A 25,760-nucleotide genomic window follows, 5' to 3' on the forward strand; every position below is an offset into this window, starting at 1 on the left:
TAAGATTAATCTAAAGAAAATCTAATTTATTAACCATTTAAATGATACATGTGAAACTCATAGTTACATTTAGTCTGGAAGAACAACTTTGTACAGCTTAATAACGAATCAAGTACTTAAGCATTTACTGAACCCCGAGCCGGTGTGATTAAACTAAAATTACATTTTACTGAAATGCTCAACAGTCCTAATTGTTATAAAGATAGAGCCTAGGGCTAGAGGCTTTGCAAATACCGATCTTTGAGTGATAACAAATCATTTGCCTTACTTTTTAGCAGCTTCTAGCCACCTGTATCCTGTTATACTTTGTAACTACTGGCTAGAAGCCGCCTGGGAGCAGACATTTTGTAGGATTTCTCCTCCTGTGACATTACAAATGGGAGGTTGCTGTTCTCAATCATGACATCAGAGCATAAACTTCATGATGTCACAAGATATCGATACAAAAGGTCAGTCTAAAACAGGGTAACACGTGACAGAGTTGTGACAGAGAAAGTATCTTGTATGAAATTTAGGTTTGGGTAGCAATTCAGAATATGTCAGAAATTTAAATCATAAATGTTACAGCGCATGAGTGGTTGTGAAAAGGCAGATTTTTTTAATCATTTAAACAGCCTTCAGAATCAAAACTGATACAGAACGTTTGGACTTGTTTCATCAAAAATATAAATAACCAAGCAAAATTATAAATACATCTAGATTTCCAGTCTTGCAAGTATGGTGATTAGTGTTTCTTGGCAAATATGAAATTACATACATTAGTACAATTTTCTACTATGCTTTTTGAATTTTTAAAAAGCCATTTTGCATCCAAACCCAATTCTTGCAAAACCCCATAAAAATTAGGTGACTATTACTAACAATATTTGTTAGATATACATAAGCAATATAGAAAAATTGCTTTTTATCAATATATGCTCTGCAAAGACAGATTTTCAAGTTTTTTTTTAAGAAGCACTTGGTTTCTTTTGTGTTAATAACTAACAGGAAGGACAATGTGAATTAGTGTCTGTTCCAAATTATTAATCTGTTAGCAAAGACAAAGTCAATTTAGATTATTTTTAGCTTAGTCAGAATATTTATGGCTTTCAGAAAAGAACATTTTCACAAAAGTATATGGTCACCTCTTTCGTGTAATGATACCGTATATATTTTAGTGCAGTTGATTCCTGTTAAGTCCATAACTTAGCTTGTGAAGAAAGTTAAGCTTCTCTCAGTCCTTATTACTTGATGGGAGTAAAAGGGAAGGCACAGTGGGATCCTATGCCTGCATCAAGATTTTACTTGCACCAGGCAGATTTTTCTGTATTCAACTATAAATCACTGGTACACCTGCATGGAACGCATTAAGTAGTACAAATGTGTAGGTCTAAACACAGAATGCATCAAACCCTGGAACTGGAAATCCAACCGTACTAGTCTGCCTGCTTTGACCAAAAAAAGGTTACTCCGGATTACAGAGGAGTCACACAGCAAGGCCCATTTTATTCAGAATTATTCCTATAAATGACAGTACAACTTATCTTCTCAGATGCCTTTTATAGTGTGAAGAGAATTTGAGGTTCATGCCAGTTTTGTGCCGGTGAAAGTAAAGGAGTGTAACACACTGTTCAATTCAACCATCTGCTTGTAACAGCTCTTCAATTTCCTTATCCCAATTTTCATCTGTTTTTTCTGCCTCGACCACCACCTCATAATCCTGAAGTTCTTGCTGCAGTTCCTCTTCCCAGTCAGTAGATGCTGTTGGAGACAGTTTAACCAGGTTTTACTATCCCTTTCCTTCATAGGATCAAAGGATGCATTTACAGTGCTATACCCAACTTATACAAGGTTCTGGTGCTTTAATACAGGAGCAGTGTGACTTTTCTTTAAGTTCTCCACTGACACACTTTGTCTGAGAAAGAACAATGTTCCAATATTGCATACATCAGTCATTGCTTGCAAATAAAAATGACACTGTCCACTATATGTGGCAGTTGGAATGGGGCAGGTACAGCATAATCTAGTGAGTGTTTCACTACACTGGTTCCATTGTGAAATCAATCCCAAAGATGGGTTTGCTTTGTTAGGAGAAATTTAGAATATAGATTTAGAGTTTACTCTGATAATCTGAGGCTGGATTTAAGCAGATTCATGTTCTAACCTTTGACTATCAGTGAAATTGCCAAGTAAGTGGCTTGAACCTTTTTTTAAAAAATATGCTAGTATTCACATTCCTGGTTTAGTATAGGTCAAAAGTAATGACTTATACACAACTACAGAGTTGTATCTTATTTAAGTTTTTAAAATTACCCTCCCCTCAATTACTGTACTTAAAATCAGAACCATGCAAATTATTTCTCAATACTGGGCTCTGTGCTAATGGGATTAGAAAATTGGCCAGGTTTTCCATTCCAACCCACTATCGAGTGATCCCTGGTGCATGTGTGGGGACTTCAGGTGAGGAAAGGACCGGGCTCAACTGTAACAACCTGACGAAATGTACCCCAGCAAGCAGTCAACACCTTCAGAAGAAGGTGGTGGTGTGGGAGGGGGGGATACTGGCAAAGTAAGGAGGAGAAAAGAAACAGAGTTCAGGTGAGTTTTGAGAGTGCAAGATTCCCTCCGTTCAGGACTCGCTGGGCCCGCACACCCTGCGGTTGGGAACATAGTTGGATGACCCACTCACTCAGTGCTGTTCTTCAGCTGGATACTGGGAGCTACACGTGACAATGATTTGGTAGTGAGATATACTGGACAGAGGCCAGACACAACCCACAGCAACATGACTGATGCCAGGAACTCATCCCTTCCCTCTGACATGCCACACGTTGGTGCTCCAATAAGCTGAGCCACTGAGATCGATTGATTTTGAACAACATGCTCATCAAAAGAAAAATTAAATGTATTATTAGGACATGTGACCCAGGTAGTGCCAATCAGCAGGACTCAAATTCCAGATTGTAAACAGAAAAAATGCTTGGCTGAGAAAGATTTGGCTCAAGCACAGTAAAATTATTGTACTCTGGTGAGTTAATTCAGCAAGTACAGGGTGATTGAGCCTTCATCTGCATTTGCTGGGTGCAATCGAGTTGGACAACTGCCAAGTTAATTTGATTAGTAGTGAAAATGAACTCAGCTCTCAGTTTATTGTGACCTTGAACAGCTGTGGGCCACACATACCATGCATTCTAAAATCAGTAGTAGGTTAATCTGAGAGCGAGCCCTGCATAGTGATTCAAAAACAGAATCCTGGCCGATTTCCTCCTTCATGGCCTAGGGGCAATGAGGCCAATTGTAGTGTCCACCCTGCCACCCCAGCTGAGATTAGCTAACTCAGCACAGATCAGGAATCAAACGTTCTCGTCTACATGGCTCAGTTATGTTATTGCCTTTATGAGATCAACTGTCCTTTTTTAATCCAACAGCACTAAGTCTGCTATGTTGGTCAAAAAAGCGACTTGATGGCTTGGAAATTGTTCATGAAATAACAGCGATTCTAACAGGGTTCACTGTTATTTCAGGGCAAATGGAACAGCAAATTCCGGTAAGCACACATGTGCAGTCAAACGCAGAAATCCGGAAACTGCCCTACCATTTGCCCTGCTCGTTTGAGAGCTGCGCAGGAAGGACACCGGCTGAATGAATGGACCAGCGCGAACTTGCTGCACTGCCCAACTGGAAACTAACCAATCTTTCCAGAAAAAAGGTACGCTGAGTTATATCAGGTATAAAGTAACTTTTAACGGCATGGTAAGTATTAAAGACTGCCAAAAAACCTTTCTGGCACTGACAATTAACTTTTAAAAATGTGGAGTCTCATTCCTCCCAATATTAATTGTAGTTGGACATTTTAAAATGTTTATTTTCTTTTTACTTATTATTTGTCTCTTATCTCTGTCTTTTAATCTTATCCTTTCTTTATTTTGCTTTCTCTAACTGATTTTATAGTGAATTTACTCATCTATCTCACGCTTCCTGGTTCTGACTGCGCGGGTTATCAAGGATGCTTCAAGCTGATTATTGAGGGGAGGGAGAGAGAGATCCTTTCCCCGCTCTCACAGCTCACAGAAGCCCGGGAAAGACCGCTGGACTTTTTGCAGCTCACCATTGAAGCAAGTTGGCCCCCTCACATTGTTTGTGGGTGAGTTTATAACTGACGAGTGGCGGGTGAGGTTCGTTCACCACTCAGCGCAATTTCCAGGCCAATATTTTCTTACACAAATGTTGGTTAAAATTAAAAAACAAATCAGTATCGATGTAGTTGCACCAGAACATACCACTGAAATGAATTAAACTGGAGTAACAACTACACAGCAAATTGGTTTAAGCAGCAAGATCACTCAATCTAAAACTGTATGCTTGAAAATATCAAATCAAAACCTATGCTGTAAAATCTGATTAATGGCTTAAGTTCAAAGGAAATGGTAGTGCAACTAAAAACAAGGGAAAGACTGAAGTAAATAACGAGTAATAAGATAGCCACCAAATCTAGAAAGACAAGCTTGGGAAATGTTTTCAGAATTATGTCATGCTTTACCATATATTGGCTGCATATTTGTATAACAAACACTGAATTTGTTGGGCTAGAAAACAATGTGTACACTTCAGATAAAACTATATTTAAAGTCTTCATTTTTAGAAAGGAGATAAAGAAATAGGATATTTAAACATAAATCTCAGGTAGCATTTGATAATGAGATTGTTGTCCCCACCTTCTTTTGCAACATCCTCTTTTTTATCCAACACCAACTGCTCAATTTCTTTCCGTAGATCCTCTTGGTTCAGATTGCATACATCGTATGCATCACTAATAAATTCGGTAGCACTTGGACTTGTGGAAATTTCCTCTTCCTCCTAAAAAGGAGCATCAAGGCACGAAATGATTACTGTGGAGCTACATTTCTACTGGAGGCAGTAAAAAGCACTCCAGAAACTGTCCAGTTACATCCTACGTTATCATGCAAAACTTAAAATATTTAGTGTAGTAATAAATAATGTTGTCAAAATAAAAATTACCTCACGTGATTTTGATTCAGTTTTGATAGCAAAAGGTGGTGTTTTTGACCTCATAGTTTCTGAAAGGAACAAAAGTTACAAAATTCTGGTTATGAATAATTTTAAAGGATACAATATCTCGAGAGATTCTCAGAGTGCAATATAAAGGAATGTACGCATCTATGTTGGTTTTGGATCAGAATGTGCATGGGGCTAAGCCTAAAATTAATCAACGATGCCACTGGAGGATACTGCAGATTGCGATGTTGTGAAAAGTTTACAAAGTCAATCACAGCTCCAAAACTGCTGTCATTTGAGCTCCTCAACTGGATTCCAGTGTGTTTTACAGATCCTGAAATAAGGCCATCTGAAGTATATGAATTGAATCCCACAAGCAGTGAAATCCAGAGAACATTTAGCTCTAAGTGACAGTAAAAACATATTCATCACATTGTCACTCCTGTGTAGTTTTTTTTTCACATTAAGCTCATTCTTAAATAATCCAACTTAGTGCTCAGAGCATCTTTGTATTTCTCCTTCCCAGAAGTAAGCAGAGCAAAGGTACCAGGGCGATGCAAGCCAAAGGGAATTCCCTTTGAAGGATGTCTGCTGTCATCACAATTGACATTCTTAGCAGCCAGCTGCAGATTATTCATTTTTCAGTCTAAGACACAATCAACCAGTAACCGAAAGGAAACCAAAGGACCATCTTTCTTCTCAAAATTGATCAAATCCATTGTTAAAGATGAGAAACTAACGAACTCCGAAGAGAAATCCCTTTACATAACATCATCCTTAGCAAGCCTGACCAGGTGTGTGGGTTAGACTGTCCCAGTTATGGAATGAGGATTGCATGAAAATAGGGATTAACTGATTGTGGGTGGAGGAGAGAAAGGCAGAAGCAGTTTACAGAAAAGTTATGATTTAGTAAATATACTCTCATCTAGCAGAATAGGAATGTAAACACTATTTTATCATTGGTCAAATGTAGCCCTTGGAAATTACCACCTGTAGGTCACAAGACAACAATCTGGGAACTAAATTTTTTTTTGAGTACATAAGAACATAAGAAATAGGAACAGGAGTAGACCATACGGCCCCTTGAGCCTGGTCCGCCATTCAGTAAGATCATGGCTGATCTACCTCAAGCCCACTTTCCCACCCGATCCCCATATCCCTTGACTCCCTTAGTGTCCAAATATCCATCGATCTCAGTCTTGAATATACTTAATGACTGAGCATCCACAGCCCTCTAGGATAGAGAGTTCCAAAGTTTCACAATCCTCTTGAGCGAAGAAATTTTTCTTCATCTCAGTCCTAAATGGCCGACCCCTTATCTTGAGACTATGACCCCTAGTTCTAGAATCTCCAGCTAAGGGAAACAGCCTCTCAGCATCTACCCTGTCAAGCCCTCTAAGAATTCTATACTTTTCAATGAGATCACCTCTCATTCGTCTAAGCTCCAGAGAATATAGGCCCATTTTACTCAATCTCTCCTCATAGGATGACCCTTTCATCTCAGGAATCAATCTAGTGAACCTTCATTGCACCCCCTCTAAGGCAAATATATCCTTCCTTAGATAAGGAGACCAAAACTGTACACAGTACTCCAGGTGTGGTCTCACCAGAGCCCTAAATAAATGCAGCAAGACTTCCTTACTCTTATTCTCCTCATCCCTTGCAATAAAGGCTAACATACCATTTATCGTCCTAATTGCTTGCTGTACCTGCATGTTAACTTTCTGTGATTCATGTACAAGGACACCCAAATCCCTCCGACTACCAACATTTTTTAGTCTCTCATCTTTTAAAAAATATTCAGTTTTTCTATTCTGCCTACCGAAGTGGATCATTTCACATTTCCCCACATTATACTCCATCTGCCACCTTCTCGCCCACTCACTTAACCTGTCTATATTCTGTGTCCTCCTCACAGCTTACTTTCCCACCTAGCTTAGTATCATCAGCAAACTTGGTTATACACTTGGTCCCAATATCTAAGTCATTGATATATATTGTAAACAACTGAGGCCCAAGCACTGATCCTTGCGGTATCCCACTAGTTACAACCTGCCAACTCGAAAATGACCCGTTTATTCCCACTCTCTGTTTTCTATCCGTTAACCAATCCTCAATCCATGCTAATATATGACCCCCAATCCCATGAGCCCTAATCTTGTGTAACAACCTCTTGTGTGTCTCCTTATTGAGTGCCTTTTGAAAATCCAAATATACTACATCCACTGGTTCCCCCTTATCTACCCTGCTAGTTACACCCTCAAAAGACTCTAATAGATTGGTCAAGCACGATTTCCCTTTCATAAAACTGTGTTGACTCTGCCTAATCATATTATGATTTTCTAAGTGCCCTGTTACTACATGCTTAATAAGAGATTCTAACATTTTCCCTACTACTGATGTCAGGCTAACTGGCCTATAGTTCCCTGTTTTCTCTCTCCCTTCTTTCTTGAATAGTGGGGATAACATTTGCAACCTTCCAATCCATGGGGACTGTTCTAGAATCTAGGGAATTCTAGAAGATCCAAACCAATGCATCCACTATCTCTGCAGCCACCTCTTAAAACCCTAGGATGTAGGCCATTAGGTCCAGGGAATTTGTTGGCTTTTAGTCCCATTAATTTCTCCAGTACTTTTTCTTTACTAATCTTAATTACTTTCAGTTCCTCACTCTCATTAGACCCTTGGTGTTAATTGTATGATTTGTATCAATTGGGGTTAATTGTATTCAGGTGGAGGGTATCAACTGGGGACTCTCTTGGATCCTTTTTATAGGAGAGCTTAGCTCGGGTAGGGGGTGTGCAAGAGGAAACTCTGAAAAATACCTTTCAAGCAACTAAAGACCAGGCTCTAGTATTCTTTCCTTCACCACATGACTATCCAGTTTTAACACTTGGTTCCCCACTATTTCTGGTATTTTTTGGGTCTTCTACTGTGAAGACAGATACAAAATATTTGTTTAACGTCTCTACCGTTTCCTTATTCCCCATTATAGTTTCTCCTGTCTCTGCCTCTGGGGGACCCATGTTTACTTTTGCTAACCTCTTCCTTTTTACATACTTGTAGAAGCTCTCAATCTGTTTTTGTATTTCTTACTAGTTTACTCTCATATTCAATTTTCTCCCTTATTATCAATTTTTTGGTCATCCTTTGCTGATTTCTAAAACCCTCCCAATCCTCAGGCTTACTTCTCTTTTTGGCAATATTGTAAGCCTTTTTTACTCTAATACTAGCCGTAACTTGTGTAGTTGGCGACGTTTGGATCATCTTTCCCGTAGGGTTTGTATTCCTCAAGGGAATGTATATTCATTGAGAATTATTTCCTTAAATGTTCACCATTGCTTATCTACTGTCATATCTTTTAATCTTATTTCCCAATCTACCTTCGCAAATTTGCCCCTCATACCTATGTAATTGGCTTTGTTTAAATTTTAAGACCACAGTTTTGGATTTAACTACATCACTCTCAAACTCAATATGAAATTCTTATCATATGATCAGTCTTCCCCAGAGGAGTAGAACACTATTAGACCCCAGGCCCACGTTAATTGTGTATCTAAGGTGCTGAAGTCATAAACTCATTCGAAGACCTAGATATAAGTGAAATTGAGTAAACAAATTACAACAGTTAACAAATGAAGTGGCTTATTACATAGAGTGTAATTTGGCCGGGCTGCTTATAAAGATGTTCATTTACCTGTCAAATGGGCACCATCTGGACTGCTATCTTCTCTGTCCTCTTTGTCAACTGCCTGCTGTTGAGCAGCCAGAGCAGTAAGCTGTGCTGACTGTTTGATAAGTGAGACTCTGTAGAAATAGTTCCTCCAGAATACTTCTTCCTTCACACTGGAGAGGGAACAGGAGATCAAAACTCAAAGTGCTGTTATATAGATTTAGTAAATATCGCATTCTACCAACAGAATATTGAATAGACAACAGTACCGTAGGGATGTTAGACAACAATATACAGCTAAGTCAAAATTAAGCTGAACCCATGATCATGTTTCTTTTCCCAGCCCCATCATGGTTACATCACAAGGAAAATGGGTTTTACCAATTTTGTGTGGAGAAATATGTTGCTCAACTTACCACTAGGAAACAAATTTTGTCATCTTGGAAGTACACCCAGAGTACTTCTCATTACACCTGGAATTATGGGCCCTTGTATTCCTGCAATTCTAACAAATCTTTCTTCACACACTGTTCCATAACTGGAAAATCCCTCCCTACCACATGCCAACTGCTGATTGGGAAGGAGTGGCCTGCTCCTGTTTTGAAATGACTGGAGAAACTCAGTAGAGCAGTGAGGTCAAGGGATTTTAACCCTAGTGCTTTCTCAGAATTACGTGCAGATGGGGGTGGGGGAGAGGGAGAGAAAGAGAGAGAACATGCATTTATATAGCGTCTTTCATGCCCTCAAAGCGCTTCATAGCCAATTCACTACTGTTGAGGTGTAGTCACTGGTATAATATGGAGAAATATGGAAGCCAATTTGTGTTCAGAAATGTCCCACAAACAGCAATGAGATAAATGACTAGATAATCTGTCTTTGTGATGTTGGTTGGGAGATAAATCTAGCCAGGAGACAGTGAGAACTCCTTTGCTCCTCTTCGAAGAGTGCCGTGGGATCTTTTGTATTCTCTTGAGGTGGGTGGAAAGAAAACAGAACTACGGTTTAACATCGCATCTGAAAAATGGCACCATGAGCAGTGCAGCACCCTCTCAGTATTGTATTGAAGTGGCAGCTTAGATTGCGTGCTCAAGTCTCAGGAGTGGGGTTTGAACCCACTGAGCCTGACGCTGACAGTAATATGTGTGTTGCTCTCATCAAACTAAAGATGTAGTCAGCCCTCTAGCAGTCAGCAGGTTGTCGGTTCAAGCCCCACTGGACAGACTTGAGCTCATAATTTAGGATGACCCTCCAGTGCAGTACTGAGGGTATGCTGCATTGTCGGAGATGCCGTTTCTTGGATGACACGTCAAACTGAGGCTACATCTGCCCTCTCAGGTGGACGTAACGGAACCCATGGTACGATTTGAAGAGAAGCGGAGTTTTCCCAGTGTCCTGCCCAACATTTATCCCTCAGCCGAATAGATTATCTGGTCCTTTAGCTCATTACTGTTTGTGGGATTTTGATCTGCACAAATTGGCTGCGCCATTTCTCTACATTACACCAGTGACTACACTTCAATCGAAAGGTCAGGACCAAGGTTTCGTCAAGTATGTAAAGGTCATGGTGGCTGTTTCTCATTTTTGTATATGATTGATCATTTCATTTTTTTTGCAGAATCTGATTAGTAAACCAGAACATTCAGAAAAAAATCATTTTTTGGTACAATGTTAAGACATTGCTTTGTGGAATTATAAAGCATAAAAACATAGACACTTAATCAGAAAGAACAAAATTAGACACTAGACAATTTAAAAAAATAGCTGTTAGATGTTCAAATATAGTACGACCTAGCTTCTTATATGTATACACTGTTTACTTGAATGTCTAATAGCAATAAACGGGGCATGGTCCCAGTCTCTGGTATAACTGTATTGAATTTTACTTCAATCTATCGTTGATACATGCTTGCTGATGGTCTTGTTCTGCTCTCCACCCCTCTCACCCATTCTCCCTGGTTGAACCACATCTTCTAACCTCCCAGGATACTCCACATACCTGCACTGCATTTAAAACTGGCCTCACTTGCTCACTACTCTAGTGCCAATGTGCCACTCTTTTTTTTTCTGACCTCCAGACAGCAGCTTAGGAAATGTCTGCTCATTCAATGCAACTGAACCCTCCAATTCAAACAGACAATCCCAGCAGCATAGATGGGAATAGTGCTGAGTGTTCCAGCACGGTATGCACTTCACATTCAAAGGAACACTCTCTTGAAGTGTATTGAAGATATGCATTATTAACTGAGGAATACAGCAGATTCTGTGTTAGCCTTTGTGCTGTTCCAATAATTTTGTTTAACATGCAATACACTAAAACGTAGGACTTACAGCTTTGGAACAAGATCAAATCTCATTCTGTTAAGAAGTTCATCTTCCTGGAGCATTACAACAGCAACAGGATACATTTGATCAAAGTCAAAATTAAACTGGACTCCTGCTGGTGGGTCTCGCAGAAAATTTCTCCTATCCTGATAACACAAGAATCTCAGTTTACCTTTAGACAGATTCAAAAAAAAACTTGTGCAGAATATACATTCAGTAGGACTATTATTCACTGACATATGACTACTGTGTCTAAAAAGTACTGATGTGAAACACAATGTATAAAATCTGACTGGCTATGATAAAATCCTTATGGCTGGTTTCAGAATAGACAGAACCAAGGGAGTCTGACACAGCCCCACCTCCCAGTGGCCTTCCTAATTTTGAACATGCATTGCAAAGATGAGAGCACAAGGAATTAGTTTTACATTATGGATGCGCATCAGGCACCTAGCAGGGAGGACCTGGAAGGACAAAGAAGCACAAGGCATCAAAGGAATGGCAGGGAGAACTGATTAATACTACTAATCATTTTACGTAAGGAACTAAATTCCAGGGTTGAAATGTGCTGCCTGTTACAGTGCCACATTGCAAATCGCAGATGACTGCAATGCCCAGATGGCACTAGGGCACAAGGTTAATATTTCACTTGTGGGGGAGTCCAAAACGAGGGGTCATAAATATAAGGTAGTCACTAATAAATCCAATATCCAATTCAGGAGAAACTTCTTTACTCAGAGAGTGGTAAGGGTGTGGAACGCACTACCACAAGGAGTAGTTGAGGCAAATAGCAAACATGCCTTTAAAGGGCAGCTAGAGGGAGAAAGGAATAGAACAGTATGCTGATAGGGTTTGATGAAGTAGGGAGGGAGGAGGCGCATGTGGAGCACAAATGGCGGATTAGACCACTTGGGCCGAATGGCTTGTTTCTGTGCTATAGACTCGATGTAACCGCAGCCTGGAATTTAATGGGAAGAAATGAAAAGCAGGCAACAGTGTCTAATCATGATTAATTCAGACACTATTAGCACATAAAACTTTGATCACTTGTTTGATCTTGTGGATAGTGAGCAAAATTGGTGGGTCTGAAAAAACTGGTGGGAAATTAACTCTGAATTACCACGATATTCTGTAGCGACTGCAAAGTATACAAAACACCCAGTAGCCTAACATAATTGAAAGCTAAAAAATTCCTCTTTGGAATTTTCTTTACCAGTGCATGGGCTCACTCCTCAACAGGTCACTTGATTGTACTGCTTATAGGACACTAGATATGGAACTCACAGACTTCATGATATACAACAGGATAGACAAATTTGTATAAGGGTAGGCTGTGTTTTTTCAGCATCAATGTTGCATTTCAATCTTATTAGGTAATCGTCACAACCTTTTGACTCAGGCAAGAGTACTACCACTGAGCCACGGCTTAAATCATCCAGCTCCAGATGCTGAATGTGCCATCACTTCTGCTCTTAGATTGGCACTGAGTGCTTCGTTGTCACTATACTCACTGCGGCGTATTCTAATCAGAAAAGCAGCAAAATTTGGAGCAAGTTAGCAACGGCAAAATCAGCACTAGATGATGAGATTTATGGCACGTCGCTGATTTCGCCGTTGCAGGAAAATCTGGGCCATTCAGATACAAATTCAGGCTGGGATTTTGTCACTCTCACATTATAAAGTTGGGTCCACTCATTATTTAATTGTGCAGCACCTTGGGACATATGAGATAGGCTCTTTAGATAGATAAACAAAATTAAGGGTTAGTGCTTAAGCTTAATTTTTAAGGATACATTAAAGCCTTTGGTTTCAGTCATTGCAGTGTCTAACTTTTATGCAACTCCACTAAATTAAAATTGTGTTGAAATATTAAAGATAGCAGACATACTGCTGACAAGGCTAAGATTTGCTGTTGAATAGTTTCTTCTTCACTGTAGCCAACCCAAGGAGGTACTGCAGCATCTGAAAAAAATAAATCATACTATTGTTTACAAAGAAGACTTTTCATCCTTTAAGAAAAAGCATACTATCCCAGCCCCAAGATACTAAAGTGAAGTTTATGCAGCATATTCTAATCCCTACAGGAACCTCACTGTGCAAAGTGTAAGCATTTTAGACTGCATTTATACTACAAGTTTAGTGTCGTGCAAGAAACCCAGATCAGTGCTGCCAAACTGCAGGACCAACACTCCCTCTTTTTCTCTTTTCACAGTTCAATTTTATTTTCAATTTCGAGATTTTACATACATTTTTCAACCTGGTCGGAAAGGACATATAATTTCTGTTTGCATTGCTTAAATACTATTGGAATCCCTGTCCCTATGGCTAATTGTATATCCAATTCGGCAGCAAATATAATAGTGAATTAGTATAACTACATAAATGACACAGCACATAAAAATATCACCTGAAGAAACGCAGTGGACAATGGAAAATAAATGTTATGTTAGTGCATGCTGCTGATTTTTCACTATTTGTGCAAAACCAAGGATGTCATGATGATTTTGGTCAAAAGTAATCAAATAAGGAGACGTTTCCATCACATCTCTGAGGCATATAGGATTTGGAAAAGACCATCAAGAAGAAATGGAATATTAGTTAATGCTTAGCTATTCTAAAGCATACACGATCGTGCCTCGTACACACACTTACACACACAAAATTTCACAGGATGAGAAAAGTAGACAGTACCTGTTTTCTTTATAAGCTTTTCTTGTACAAACTTGTCTTGTTCCTTTTTGAAATCTCCAATGATAGTCTAAATGTGGAAAAATAATTTGCTTAAACCCATACTTATTCAGGGCAAACTTTTGAATTGAGCATACTTAACATTAACATATTTAACAATAGCTGGCTCAAATTCACACCCTGGCACAAAGGAAATTCACTTTCATGTACAGATACAACAGTTGATGTGCTGTATAAATGACTGATGTAAGCAAACTAAAAAAAAAATCAATAATTAATCTTTAAAAATAATGCACAAGATGGTTTTATTTTATCATTGCAATTTTTTTTTGAGAAAATAATTTTTGATCAATATTAGATATCAGCAACTGATTACAAAGCAACAATTGAGATTTCCCTCGTCATAAACTCAGAGTAACATTTGAGCCATAGTCATAATCTGAATACAGATTCAGCAACAGCCATGAAACCCCTCTCCGATATCAGTTATGGTTCTTTTACATTGAGTTTTAGGTTGATTTGAAAGTTTACTCTAGTTTCAGATGAGCGGGGCTGTGGGTTTGTTGAAAAGTATTTGGGTGTTCAACAGGGAAGTATGTCTAGTGTTTATTATGCAGAAAATATTAGATAGAAACTATTTCCTCTGGTGGGGGAGTCCAGAACAAGGGGGCATAACCTTAAACTTAGAGCTAGGCCATTCAGGGATGATGTCAGAAAGCACTTCTTCACACAAAGGGTAATGGAAGTCTGGAACTTTCTTCCCCAAAAAGCTGTTGAGGCAAGGGCACTTGAAAATTTCAAAACTGAGACTGACAGATTTTTGTTAGGCAAGGGTATTAAGGGTTACGGAACCAAGGCGGGTAGATGAAGTCAAGATACAGATCAACCATGATCTAAATGAATGGCGGAACATGATCGAGGAGCTGAATGGCCTACCCCCATTCCTACCTTTATGAATTACTGGACTTCATGGGCATAAGAGTTCCATAATTCATATACATCTTCCTTCATTCCCTCACTCCCCCCCCACCCCAGTAAAGTATCAATATTGTTTGGTACATAACATCTATTATATCATTTGTGCATTTAGGAAATGTAATCCAATGTCTCTCTATGGAAAGATACAAACCTTGTCAATTACACCATCAATATTTCCTTCTTCTACAGATTTCTTAATAGTGTGTGCAGTCTCAACCACTGATTCAGATATCTTCTTGGTAGCAGCAGTGGCAAAACTGAACAGATAATCTGTGCAAGAAAAAAAAGTCAGATACGGTAATGCAATTCTCCAGGTGTATAATCAGTAACTAGACAACCGCCAAAGTCAACTTAAACCTCTTATGTAATTAAAGGGGTGTGTTGCAGTATCTGCTTATTTTCTGTTTTTAGGTTGAGACCTTCAAGGAAACATTCCACACACCTTAATCCCCGAGATATGGCATTATTATTTTTTTCAATGTCGATTCCACAGTAATACTAAATGAGAACAAAATATCTATTATGCAAGAGATTCTACAAAGTAACACATAGTATAATATTCATGCAACATTACAGGTGTACTGTAAAGTTCTTCATCTAACAAGCTATATCCGTAAACTAAACAGATTGATAATTACCAAATCTGGGAGGCATCAGATGTTCCACCTTAACAGGAGCTATCAGCTGTCTTACCATGGAGTGCAAACTCAAACTATTCTGTGGTCTCTCTAAGTCCTGAAGCTAGTGAGACCACAGACCCACCTCCTGTTCCCGCGACCCTATTCCCACCAAACTGCTGACCACCCAACTTCCCTTCCTGGCCCCCTTGTTAGCTGATATTATTAATGGTTCCCTTTCCTCAGGTACTGTCCCCCCTCCCCTTCAAATCTGCCGTCATTGCCCCCCTCTTCAAAAAAACCACTCTTGACCCCTCTGTCCTTGCAAACTACCATCCCATCTCCAACTTCCCTTTCCTCTCCAAAGTCCTTTAACATGTTGTTGCCTCCCAAATCCATGCCCATCTTTCCCACAACTCCATGTTTGAATCTCTTCAACCAGGTTTCCGCCCCTGCCACAGTACTGTAACAGCCCTTATCAAAATCACAAATGGTATCCTATGTGACTGTGGTAAACTGTCCCTCCTTTTCCTTCTCGACTACACCATCCTCTTCTAATGCCTCTCCTCCATCATCCAACTGGGTGGGACTGCGCTTGCCTGGTTCCATTCTTATCTATCCAGTCGTTGCCAGAGAATCACCTGCAATGGCTTCTCTTCCCGCTCCTGCATCATTACCTCTGGAGTCCCTCAAGGATCTATAATTTACCCCCTCCTATTTCTCATCTGCATGCTGCCCCTCGCTGACATCATCCGAAAACATAACGTTCGATTCCACACGTACGCTGACGACACCCAGCTCTACCTCATTACCACCTCTCTCGACCCTCCACCAGCTCTCATTTGTCACACTGCTTATCTGACATCTAGTACTGTATGAGCAAAAAATTCCTCCAACAAAATATTGGGAAGACCAAAGCCATTGTCTTTGGACCCCGCCACAAACTCCGTTCCCTAGCCACCTACTCCATTCCTCTCCCTGGCCACTGTTTGAGACTGAGCAAGATCGTTCACAACCTTGACGTCCTATTTGACAGAGATGAGCTGCCGATCACATATCCGCTCCATCACCAAGACCGCCTACTTCCACCTCCATAACATCGCTCGTCTCCGCCCCACCTCAGCTCATTTGCTGTTAAAACCCTCATCCATGCCTTTGTTACCTCTAGTCTCTACTATTCCAATGCTCTCCTGGACAGCCTCCCACCTTGAGCTCATCCAAAACTCTGCTGCCCGTATCCTAACTCGCACCAAGTCCCGTTCACCCATCACTCCTGTGCTCGCTGACCTACAGTGGCTCCCAGTCTGGGAACGTCTCGATATTAAAATTCTCATCCTTGTTTTCAAATCCGCCCATGACCTCGCCCCTCCCTCTCTGTAATCTGCTCCAGCCCTACAACCCTCCAAGATCTCTGCGCTCCTCCAATTCTTGTCTCTTGCACATCCCCGATTTTAATCGCTCTACTATTGATGGCCGTGCCTTCAGCTGCCTAGACCCTAAGCTCTGGAATTCCCTCCCTAAACCTCTCTGCCTTTCTACCTCTTTCTCCTTTAAGACGCTCCTTAAAACCTACCTCTTTTACCAAGTTTTTGGTCACTTGTCCTAATATCTCATGTGGATTGGTGTCAAATTTTGTTTGATAACGCTCCTGTGAAGCACCTTGGAACGATTTACTACGTTAAAGGTGCTATATAAATACAAGTTTTTGTTGTTGTAGTGACTCTCAGCACATCTGCTAAAGAAAATTAAAAAACAAACAACCTCAAGTGGACCAATAAAGGCCTTCAAGCTAATTGAAGGAATGTTATCTCCTTACCACCTGACTGTATTCTTTTCACAGGGGTGGCTTTGTAGGATTGTTTTTGTAAGAAGAGTAATTACACTGATGGTCTTATAAGGTCAGCTACAATTCGCGAGTTTCGATGGTCTGTATAGTACTGTATTTTAATTCAAAATCTAATAGCCTCTATCTTAAACATACATGTACATAAAATAAAGCAGATCTGTCTGGTGATTAAATTTTCATTCTAAATCTAATTTATTTATACGTGCAGTCTTTGACAAAAAAAATTGACAAACACATGATTTGCACCAAAATTTACATGACCAAAATATCATTGTATTGCTTGAAATGAACAGAGAAATGGCATGTGGTCTTCTTTTCCCACCTTGGCAACACAGTCAGTGCTCCTGAACAAGAGGAAAATTGAGATCTTAGACAAGATTTTACAACTCATTTGATCTCATGTTGAATCATGTCTTATGTATCAAATCCCCTGTGCTGAATAACATGATCAACTATAGCATCCTCCTCCTATGCCTCTCCTTCACTGTCCAAGTCAATGGAACTGCCCTCCTTTATTTCCACACTTACCAATCCAATCATGGCCAATAATGACGTCTCTTCCTATTCCCACATATTTACCCTCCAGAGTCCCCCAAAGGATCTATCCTTGGTCCCTCCATTTTGTTATCTGCGTGCTGTCCCTTGGCGACATCATTCACAGGCATGGGCTCAGCTTCCACATGTACATTGAAAACACCCAGCTCTACTTCACCACCACCACCAGACTTGACCTCTCCACTGCCTCTGTTGTCAAATTGTTTGTCCAACATCCAGTCTTGGATGAGTCACTGTTTCCTCCAATTTAACATTGGCAAGACAGAGACTATCACGTTTGACCCTTGCCACAGACTCCGTACTCTTGTCACTAATGCCATTTCTCCCTCTGGCCATTGTCTCAGGCTGAACCAGACTGTTTACAACCTTAGTGTCGTATACGACACTCAGCTGAGCTTCCGAGCTCATATCCTTTCCAGCAGAAGACTGACAACTTCTACCTTTGGATTACTGCCTGTCTCTGTAACATCAGCCCATCTGCTGCTGAAACCCTCATCCTTGCCTTTGTCATCACCAGACTCAACTATTCCAATGCTTGCCTGGCCAGCCTCCCGTTCGCCAGCCTCCGTCCTCTATAAACCAACTCATCCAAAACACTGCTGCCCATGTCCTACCCTGCTCACCCATTACCCCCATCCTCGCTGACCTATATTGACTCCAAGTCCCCCAATGCCTCAAGTCCAGTTTTATTTTCAAGCAACATACAAGCCATATTAGAGTGGAGTACATAATAAATAACAACTTTCATTTATATAGCGCCTTTAACATAGTAAAATGTCCCAAGGCGTTTCACAGAAGCATTATCAAAATTTGACACCGAGTCACATTAGGACATGTCCAAAGCTTGGACAAAGATGTGGGTTTTAAGGAGCGTCTTAAAGGAGAGAGGGGTAGAGAGATTTAGGGAGGGAATCCCAGAGCTTAGGGCCTAGGGCCTAAGGCATGACCACCAATGGTGGAGTGATAAAAATCGGAGAGGCACAAGAGGCCAGAATTGGAGAAATGCAGAGATCTCAGGGGGCTGTAGGAGGTTACAGAGATAGAGAGGGGGCGAAGCCACGGAGGGATTTGAAAACAAGGATGAGAATTTTAAAATCAAGACAGCGTTGCTGCACAAATATCCAATCTAGAAACCGAGCAGGGGCATTTATACCTGTGTTACCAAGAAGGATGTATGACATCGATCTGTTTAGCCGCATTTCTAAGCAACGCAACATATTGTGAAATGTAATTATATCCTTGATTGATTCCAAAGGTCTTTTAATTTGGAAATATACTGCGGACAGCCATGTAACAAGTTAGTACTTCATGTAGTTGGACAACAAATATTTTCTAAATTCCTCACTGAATGAAGGTTACAATTTGGGCCTGCTCTCAACATTCTTTACCAGTGCTCACTGCAAAAGGCAGCTTCAATAAATAGGCCTATGCCTCTCCTGAAATGAAACTTCACCAACATTGTGTGTGTAGTAAATGGGATACAGATTGCCTCAGGGCTGACAGTCTGGACTTTCACCACAGGATTACAGTACTAATTGCCTGCCGACTATTCCAATCTTCCAATAGGTGAAAAAACACCACACTGACAGAGCATGTAGCTCATGCTGAAACTACTAGCTTAAGTTTATTTCAAATAGAATTTACAGCACAGAAACAGGCCATTCGGCCTGACTGATCTGTGCTGATGTTTATGCTCCACACGAGCCTCCCCCTACCCTACTTCATCTAACCCTATCCTTCTATTCCTTTCACCCTCATGTACTTATCTAGCTTCCCCTTAAAGGCATCTTTGCTATTTGCAATGTGGTAGCAAGTTGCACATTCTAATCACTCTCTGGGTAAAGAAGTTTCTCCTGAATTCTTTAGCGAATTTATTAGTGTCTATCATATTTATGGCCCCTAGTTTTGGACTCCCCCACAAGTGGAAACATCTTCTTTATGGCTTCCCTGTCAAACCCCTTCATAATTTTAAAGACCTCTATTAGGTCACCCCTCAGCCTTTTATTTCGAGAAGGAAATATACAGAGAAGCAAGATAAATCAACAGGCAAAAACATCAATACAATGCTTAACTTTCCACAGTACATTATTCAACTACTTTGAGTCCAAAATAAATGTCTTGGAATATGAAGTCCTCTTTTTCTTTCCTAGAGTTTCAGATGCAGCAAAACAAAGGGTCCAGGCTTCAAGGAATCTCTTCTCACTGCAGTGACATGTGCTTTGAAAGTGAACTGAAGGCAGTAGGACAGCCATACAGATACTCCTGTGTCCAGACAGCTTGTTCACTCTCAGTTTTTCCCTCATTACAGCACTTTTTTTGAAACAGGCTGAAATCCTTCCTCAACAGGTAGGTTTTTAATCAAATTTTTAATCAATTATATCCTTCAGGCAGATAGGTTGTGAACTGTTGACTTAATATCTGGATGAATCTTCTAACACTTGATAGAAATTACAAGTAGCCAGGATGTGACATTTAAAAATTTTACAAGCCAGAGATGTTTGTCTGAACCTAAAAAAACAATTTGATTAGCTATAGCTTAAAAATCAATGGACTCTAAGGTTTCACAGCCAGGAGAAAATTCCTGTTGCAATTTAACATGAGATGTCTCTGATAAAGTTGTGCATTTGTAGTAATGGACTAAGGAGACGAAAGGACACAAGAACCTAATAGAAAAAGCACTGGACAAAAAAAAAGTTTGAAATGGACAATTTTGGCCCAGCTAAAACTTCTTAAAAAATATATGTTCAAATCATGGCAGATCTCAGTTCCATCAGTGAGTTCTTGACTTCAGGTTGAGGCACTAAGAGGAGGCTAGTTGCTATCCTTATACAGAGGGAAGGAAAGGCTTCTGAAGTAATCTCAGACTACTCTTGCACATATCCTGATCAGATCAGCACCGGGAACAGATCAACTGCCTGTTCTCTGCTCTACTGCTCGAGGTTCATTTCAGGAGAAAATACAATGTTACAATGCTCATATAATTGCTGTACTGAAAAAAAGTCAGCAACGAGATGAAACATATCTAGGGTCTCCAGTTCTCAGGTTTAACTGATAAAACTTCACTAAGAATTCTAAATTTTAAAGTTGAGGTTTGCGTCAAAAGTACCAATAAACACACCATGTGCACCTGCACCTTGAAAGAAAAAGAGTGCCTTTCACGACCCTCAGGCCATCCCAAAACTGCTTTACAGCCAATGAAGTACTTTTGAAGTGCAGTCACTGTTGTAATGTAGGAAACATTACAATCAATTTGTGCACAGTATGGTCCCACAAACAGCAATGTGACAATGTTTTTTTAAAAGTGATGTTGGTTGTGGGATAAATAGGACAGGTAGGAGAAACATTTTAACACAGCAATTTGTCTTTTTTGTAATAAAGAAACCCACAGAATTCTATGATGCCAAAAAAGGGCTAAAAATAAAGAAATCTGAAAGTTAAATATCAGAAAACTAAACAATTTGGTGCTGCTGTAAAGTCACATTAGCACTGCAGTCATCATAGTATTCGTAATGATTTTCAAGGTACATATCTCAGTGCTACAATTTCACCACTGTAAAGTTGTTCAATGTCCAATTCTATTTGCAGTCTGTTGGATTCCCCTGTCACCGACTCCATGCCCTTCCCCAGCCACTCGCTCAGGCTCAACCATGTAAAGCCTTGGTTTATACCTGTTCAATCCCGAGTTGAGCTTGAAACTCCACATTGTATTCATCACTAAGACCGCTTACTTGTAATTCTGCTCACTGCTGCTCAAACCCTTATCAGTGTATTTGTCACCTACAGACTTGATTTCTCCATCTTCCTAACTGTGATGATCCCACATCAACTTATCTCTCATGAACTTTGCTCTAGAGTCAAAGTTCAGTGAATCGTTCAATACATTCTGTCTATGTATCATATGAACTTAAATTCAATATTAGAAACCAAGTTAAAGGAATTAACCACAGTGTTCAGATGCTGTTCCCAACAATCATGTCCTCACTGGATTCCTTCAATGGATTTCATGATTGATAATTCTCACCCATGTATTATTTATACACAGTTTAAGACTGTCTAGATTATTAAACCTATACCTACAGGAGCCCATTAACAGGTAATTCTGTACATATCCTGTAATTGGTAAAGATCTCTGTGTATTCAGTAAGCTACAGTGGGCAGGCAATGGGATATTAACTGACGGCAATCTTTTTTAAAAAAAATGAAGGCAGCATAACTCAACTGGGAATAACCAGTGCAGCATAGTTTCACAGGCACCTTTGAACTGTTCTTTCATGCAGTCTAAATATACAAACCACACTGTCCTTTAATATTGAATATATGCTTCCAATTTTGGTGGCAAGTAGCTGGTTCACAACATTAGCAGCTATTCATTTGCTTGGGGCAACAGAACTTTTTACATCCATTTGTTCCATGGGATAATTAACTGTACTGCTCCTCTACTTTTGTGGCCAGTATTTGCAAACTTTAATGCATGGACACATACACTGTTGGACTTTCAAGCCACGTGGACATTTTCCAGCTGTAACCTGTGCCTTATGGCATTTATCCTAGGAAGTACATTAGACAAGAAATCTGTAGGATACTGGCTAAGAAATTGTGGAAGATTCATTGCTTACTGGAATGGGTCTGAAGGATTCCAAGCAAGCAAATGTACCCATATTTTAAAAAAGGGAAAAAATCAGAGGCAGGTACCAGAGGTCCATTAGCCTTATATCAATACTGGGTAGAATAATTATACTGAGTAGGCAGGAGAAGCAACTGCATGGTAAAAGCTTATAAGTAACAGTCATCGTGGATTTAGGAGGAAGTGGTCCCACTCGACAAAACTCCTTTTAGTAAGTAACAAATAAAAGTAGCAATCCTAATAATTTAGTTTATTTGGGCTTCCAAAATGCCCATGATTGACTAACTAAACTGAAATCAATGGGAATCCAAGGTGCACTGGAAAAAAATTGGATTAAAAAAAAATGTCAGGCTGCATGGAGGTCCTGAGTGCAGCATTGCAGAGGTCAGTGATTGGATCTTTTTTCCCATCTACATAAATGACCTGGATGCAGAAACCAATTGTAAGCTTATTTTAATCATAGATGACACAAATAGAGTGTGCAGTGGGGGTGGAAGATACAATTAATGTTTTGCAAAAGGATTTTGCAAAAGATGTTAAACAATTGGGCAAATAAGTTCAACTTGATAGTGAAAAATGGAAAATACTGCATATTGAATGAAAGAATGAGAAACATAAGTATATAATAAAGAAAATAAATCTAGCACAGGTAGACTTTGAAAGGGACCAGGGATTGATAGACTTGCGGTGAGAAATAATTAAAAGGGAAAATATAATGTTCAGTTATGTAGCCAGAACATTAGAGATTATGCTGAGGTCTTACAATGCTTTGGTTAGACTGGTTAAATTGTACTTGAAATAGTGTGTGTAATTCTGGTCACTATACTTCAAAAGATATTGGAAAGGGCGCAGTGAACAGCAACAATAATCTTGTGTAAAGGAGCGAGCTATGAGGAAAGACTCTAAGGCAGAGAGGTTAAAATTAGCCTCTGAGGTATCTGATGTATTAAATCATACAGATAAGGTGAGTCCAGAATTAGGCCAGTAGAAAAAAAACTTCAATTAAAAGTAAATTTAAAATGCAGCAGTTAAAATTTCTTAATTCAATAGGTGTTAAGTATTTGGAAGTATCTACCAAGTAAGGTAGTGTGATCAGAAACATTAACAGAGCTCAAAATGTAGTTGGAGGAGTTGAAATTCAAAAGGGGCGAGCTCAATAGGCGGATTGCTCGCAACAGTGTCCTCAAGATTAATCTCTTCAATTCCTGGAAACTTGGCAACCCTATGTATGCATCATTTACTTGTCAGGGTTGCATGAAAAACTGTGGGGAAATAGTGCAATAACATTTGAAAACTGCAGACTGAATATCACGCGATCAGCTCTCCATGAATAGGTCAAACCAGAGTTGGCAACCCTGGAGGGCAGACAGGGCCTCGCTTTTACATCTCATTTGAAAGAGGGCACCTCCGACAGTACAGCACTCCATCAATGCTGCATTGGAGCGTCAGCCTGAATTTATTGCTCAAGTCTCTAAAGTTGGACTTGAACCCACAACCTTCTGAACCGAAGAGGCGAGAGTGTAGCACTGAGCCACGGCTGACAACACGTGCACTGTATTATGATGGGACATCCTCCCTATCGATGTGGTGCGTTGGGTGATGCAGGAGGTGTTCATTCGTTTTTGCGTTTTTCCTTTCAACATCCATCCATCCCTCCCAGAGATTAGAGATCTACGCCCGGGCCTCCGCCAGAACTGCGCTGAAGAGGACTGAGCGCAGGTAACAAGGATCTGCACCCTCTCGGAGGGGGAAGGGGCACCGCCAACCCGGAGCGCGCGGTGTGTCGGAGGCTGCGGCCTCGGGCTGCGAACTGCCCGCCCAGCCCGTAAAGAGCGGAGGCTCAGACTCACCGCCCAGCCCCTTGGCCTGACTCATCATCTCCGGAGCCGCCGCATCTCCGCCCGCCGCTTCGCCACGGCCGCTCGCATCTCCGGCCTCCCGCTCCTCCGGCCTGTGTTGGGCCGGCCCCTTCGCCTCCTCAGACGGAACCGCCTCCAAACCGAACCAACTGCCGACCGCTCGAAACATCTCCGTCTCCCGGTGACGCAGAGCAACACGGAAAGCGCCTGCGGCCGTCCGACGCTGCTGCGCACGCGCCGTTCCCAGTGTGGCCACAGGTGGCGCTACTGAGCTCGACAGCTCAGAGGCAAAAACAGATAACACAGCAAAAAAAAACACTCAGCAGGTCAGGCAGCATCTGTGGGGAGAGGGAGCAGGTCAGGCAGCATCTGTGGGGAGAGGGAGCAGGTCGGGCAGCATCTGTGGGGAGAGGGAGCAGGTCAGGCAGCATCTGTGGGGAGAGGGAGCAGGTCAGGCAGCATCTGTGGGGAGAGGGAGCAGGTCAGGCAGCATCTGTGGGGAGAGGCAGGCAGGGAGCAGGTCGGGCAGCATCTGTGGGGAGAGGAAGGCAGGGAGCAGGTTGGGCAGCATCTGTGGGGAGAGGAAGGCAGGGAGCAGGTCGGGCAGCATCTGTGGGGAGAGGAAGGCAGGGAGCAGGTCGGGCAGCATCTGTGGGGAGAGGAAGGCAGGGAGCAGGTCAGGCAGCATCTGTGGGGAGAGGGAGCAGGTCAGGCAGCATCTGCGGGGAGAGGCAGGCAGGGAGCAGGTCGGGCAGCATCTGTGGGGAGAGGAAGGCAGGGAGCAGGTCGGGCAGCATCTGTGGGGAGAGGAAGGCAGGGAGCAGGTCGGGCAGCATCTGTGGGGAGAGGGAGCAGGTCGGGCAGCATCTGCAGGGAGAGGCAGGCAGGGAGCAGGTCAGGCAGCATCTGCGGGGAGAGGAAGGCAGGGAGCAGGTCGGGCAGCATCTGTGGGGAGAGGAAGGCAGGGAGCAGGTCAGGCAGCATCTGTGGGGAGAGGGAGCAGGTCAGGCAGCATCTGCGGGGAGAGGCAGGCAGGGAGCAGGTCGGGCAGCATCTGCGGGGAGAGGCAGGCAGGGAGCAGGTCGGGCAGCATCTGCGGGGAGAGGCAGGCAGGGAGCAGGTCGGGCAGCATCTGCGGGGAGAGGCAGGCAGGGAGCAGGTCGGGCAGCATCTGCGGGGAGAGGAAAGCAGGGAGCAGGTCGGGCAGCATCTGCGGGGAGAGGAAAGCAGGGAGCAGGTCGGGCAGCATCTGCGGGGAGAGGCAGGCAGGGAGCAGGTCGGGCAGCATCTGCGGGGAGAGGAAGGCAGGGAGCATGTCGGGCAGCATCTGTGGGGAGAGGGAGCAGGTCAGGCAGCATCTGTGGGGAGAGGGAGCAGGTCAGGCAGCATCTGCGGGGAGAGGCAGGCAGGGAGCAGGTCAGGCAGCATCTGCGGGGAGAGGCAGGCAGGGAGCAGGTCAGGCAGCATCTGTGGGGAGAGGCAGGCAGAGAGCAGGTCAGGCAGCATCTGCGGAGAGAGGCAGGCAGGGAGCAGGTCAGGCAGCATCTGCGGGGAGAGGCAGGCAGGGAGCAGGTCGGGCAGCATAGAAACAGAAAATAGGAGC

At 41.8% G+C, this 25,760-nt stretch overlaps 1 protein-coding gene across 1 annotated transcript; it reads right to left on the bottom strand.

Annotated features, from left to right (window-relative positions):
- syap1 (synapse associated protein 1) lies at positions 1-24,401 on the bottom strand. The gene is made up of 9 exons (XM_067992681.1): positions 24,149-24,401; positions 14,808-14,926; positions 13,682-13,748; positions 12,879-12,952; positions 10,997-11,136; positions 8,693-8,841; positions 4,999-5,057; positions 4,695-4,836; positions 1-1,740 (listed from the first exon to the last, which is right to left on the bottom strand). The coding sequence occupies exons 1-9, from the start codon at positions 24,324-24,326 to the stop codon at positions 1,616-1,618; spliced, it is 1,053 nt and encodes a 350-aa protein (XP_067848782.1). The 5' UTR covers positions 24,327-24,401; the 3' UTR covers positions 1-1,615.
- Positions 24,402-25,760: the final 1,359 nt, after the last annotated feature.

Source organism: Heptranchias perlo, chromosome 11 (assembly GCF_035084215.1).
Source record: "Heptranchias perlo isolate sHepPer1 chromosome 11, sHepPer1.hap1, whole genome shotgun sequence".
Classification (NCBI taxonomy): Eukaryota; Metazoa; Chordata; class Chondrichthyes; order Hexanchiformes; family Hexanchidae; genus Heptranchias; species Heptranchias perlo.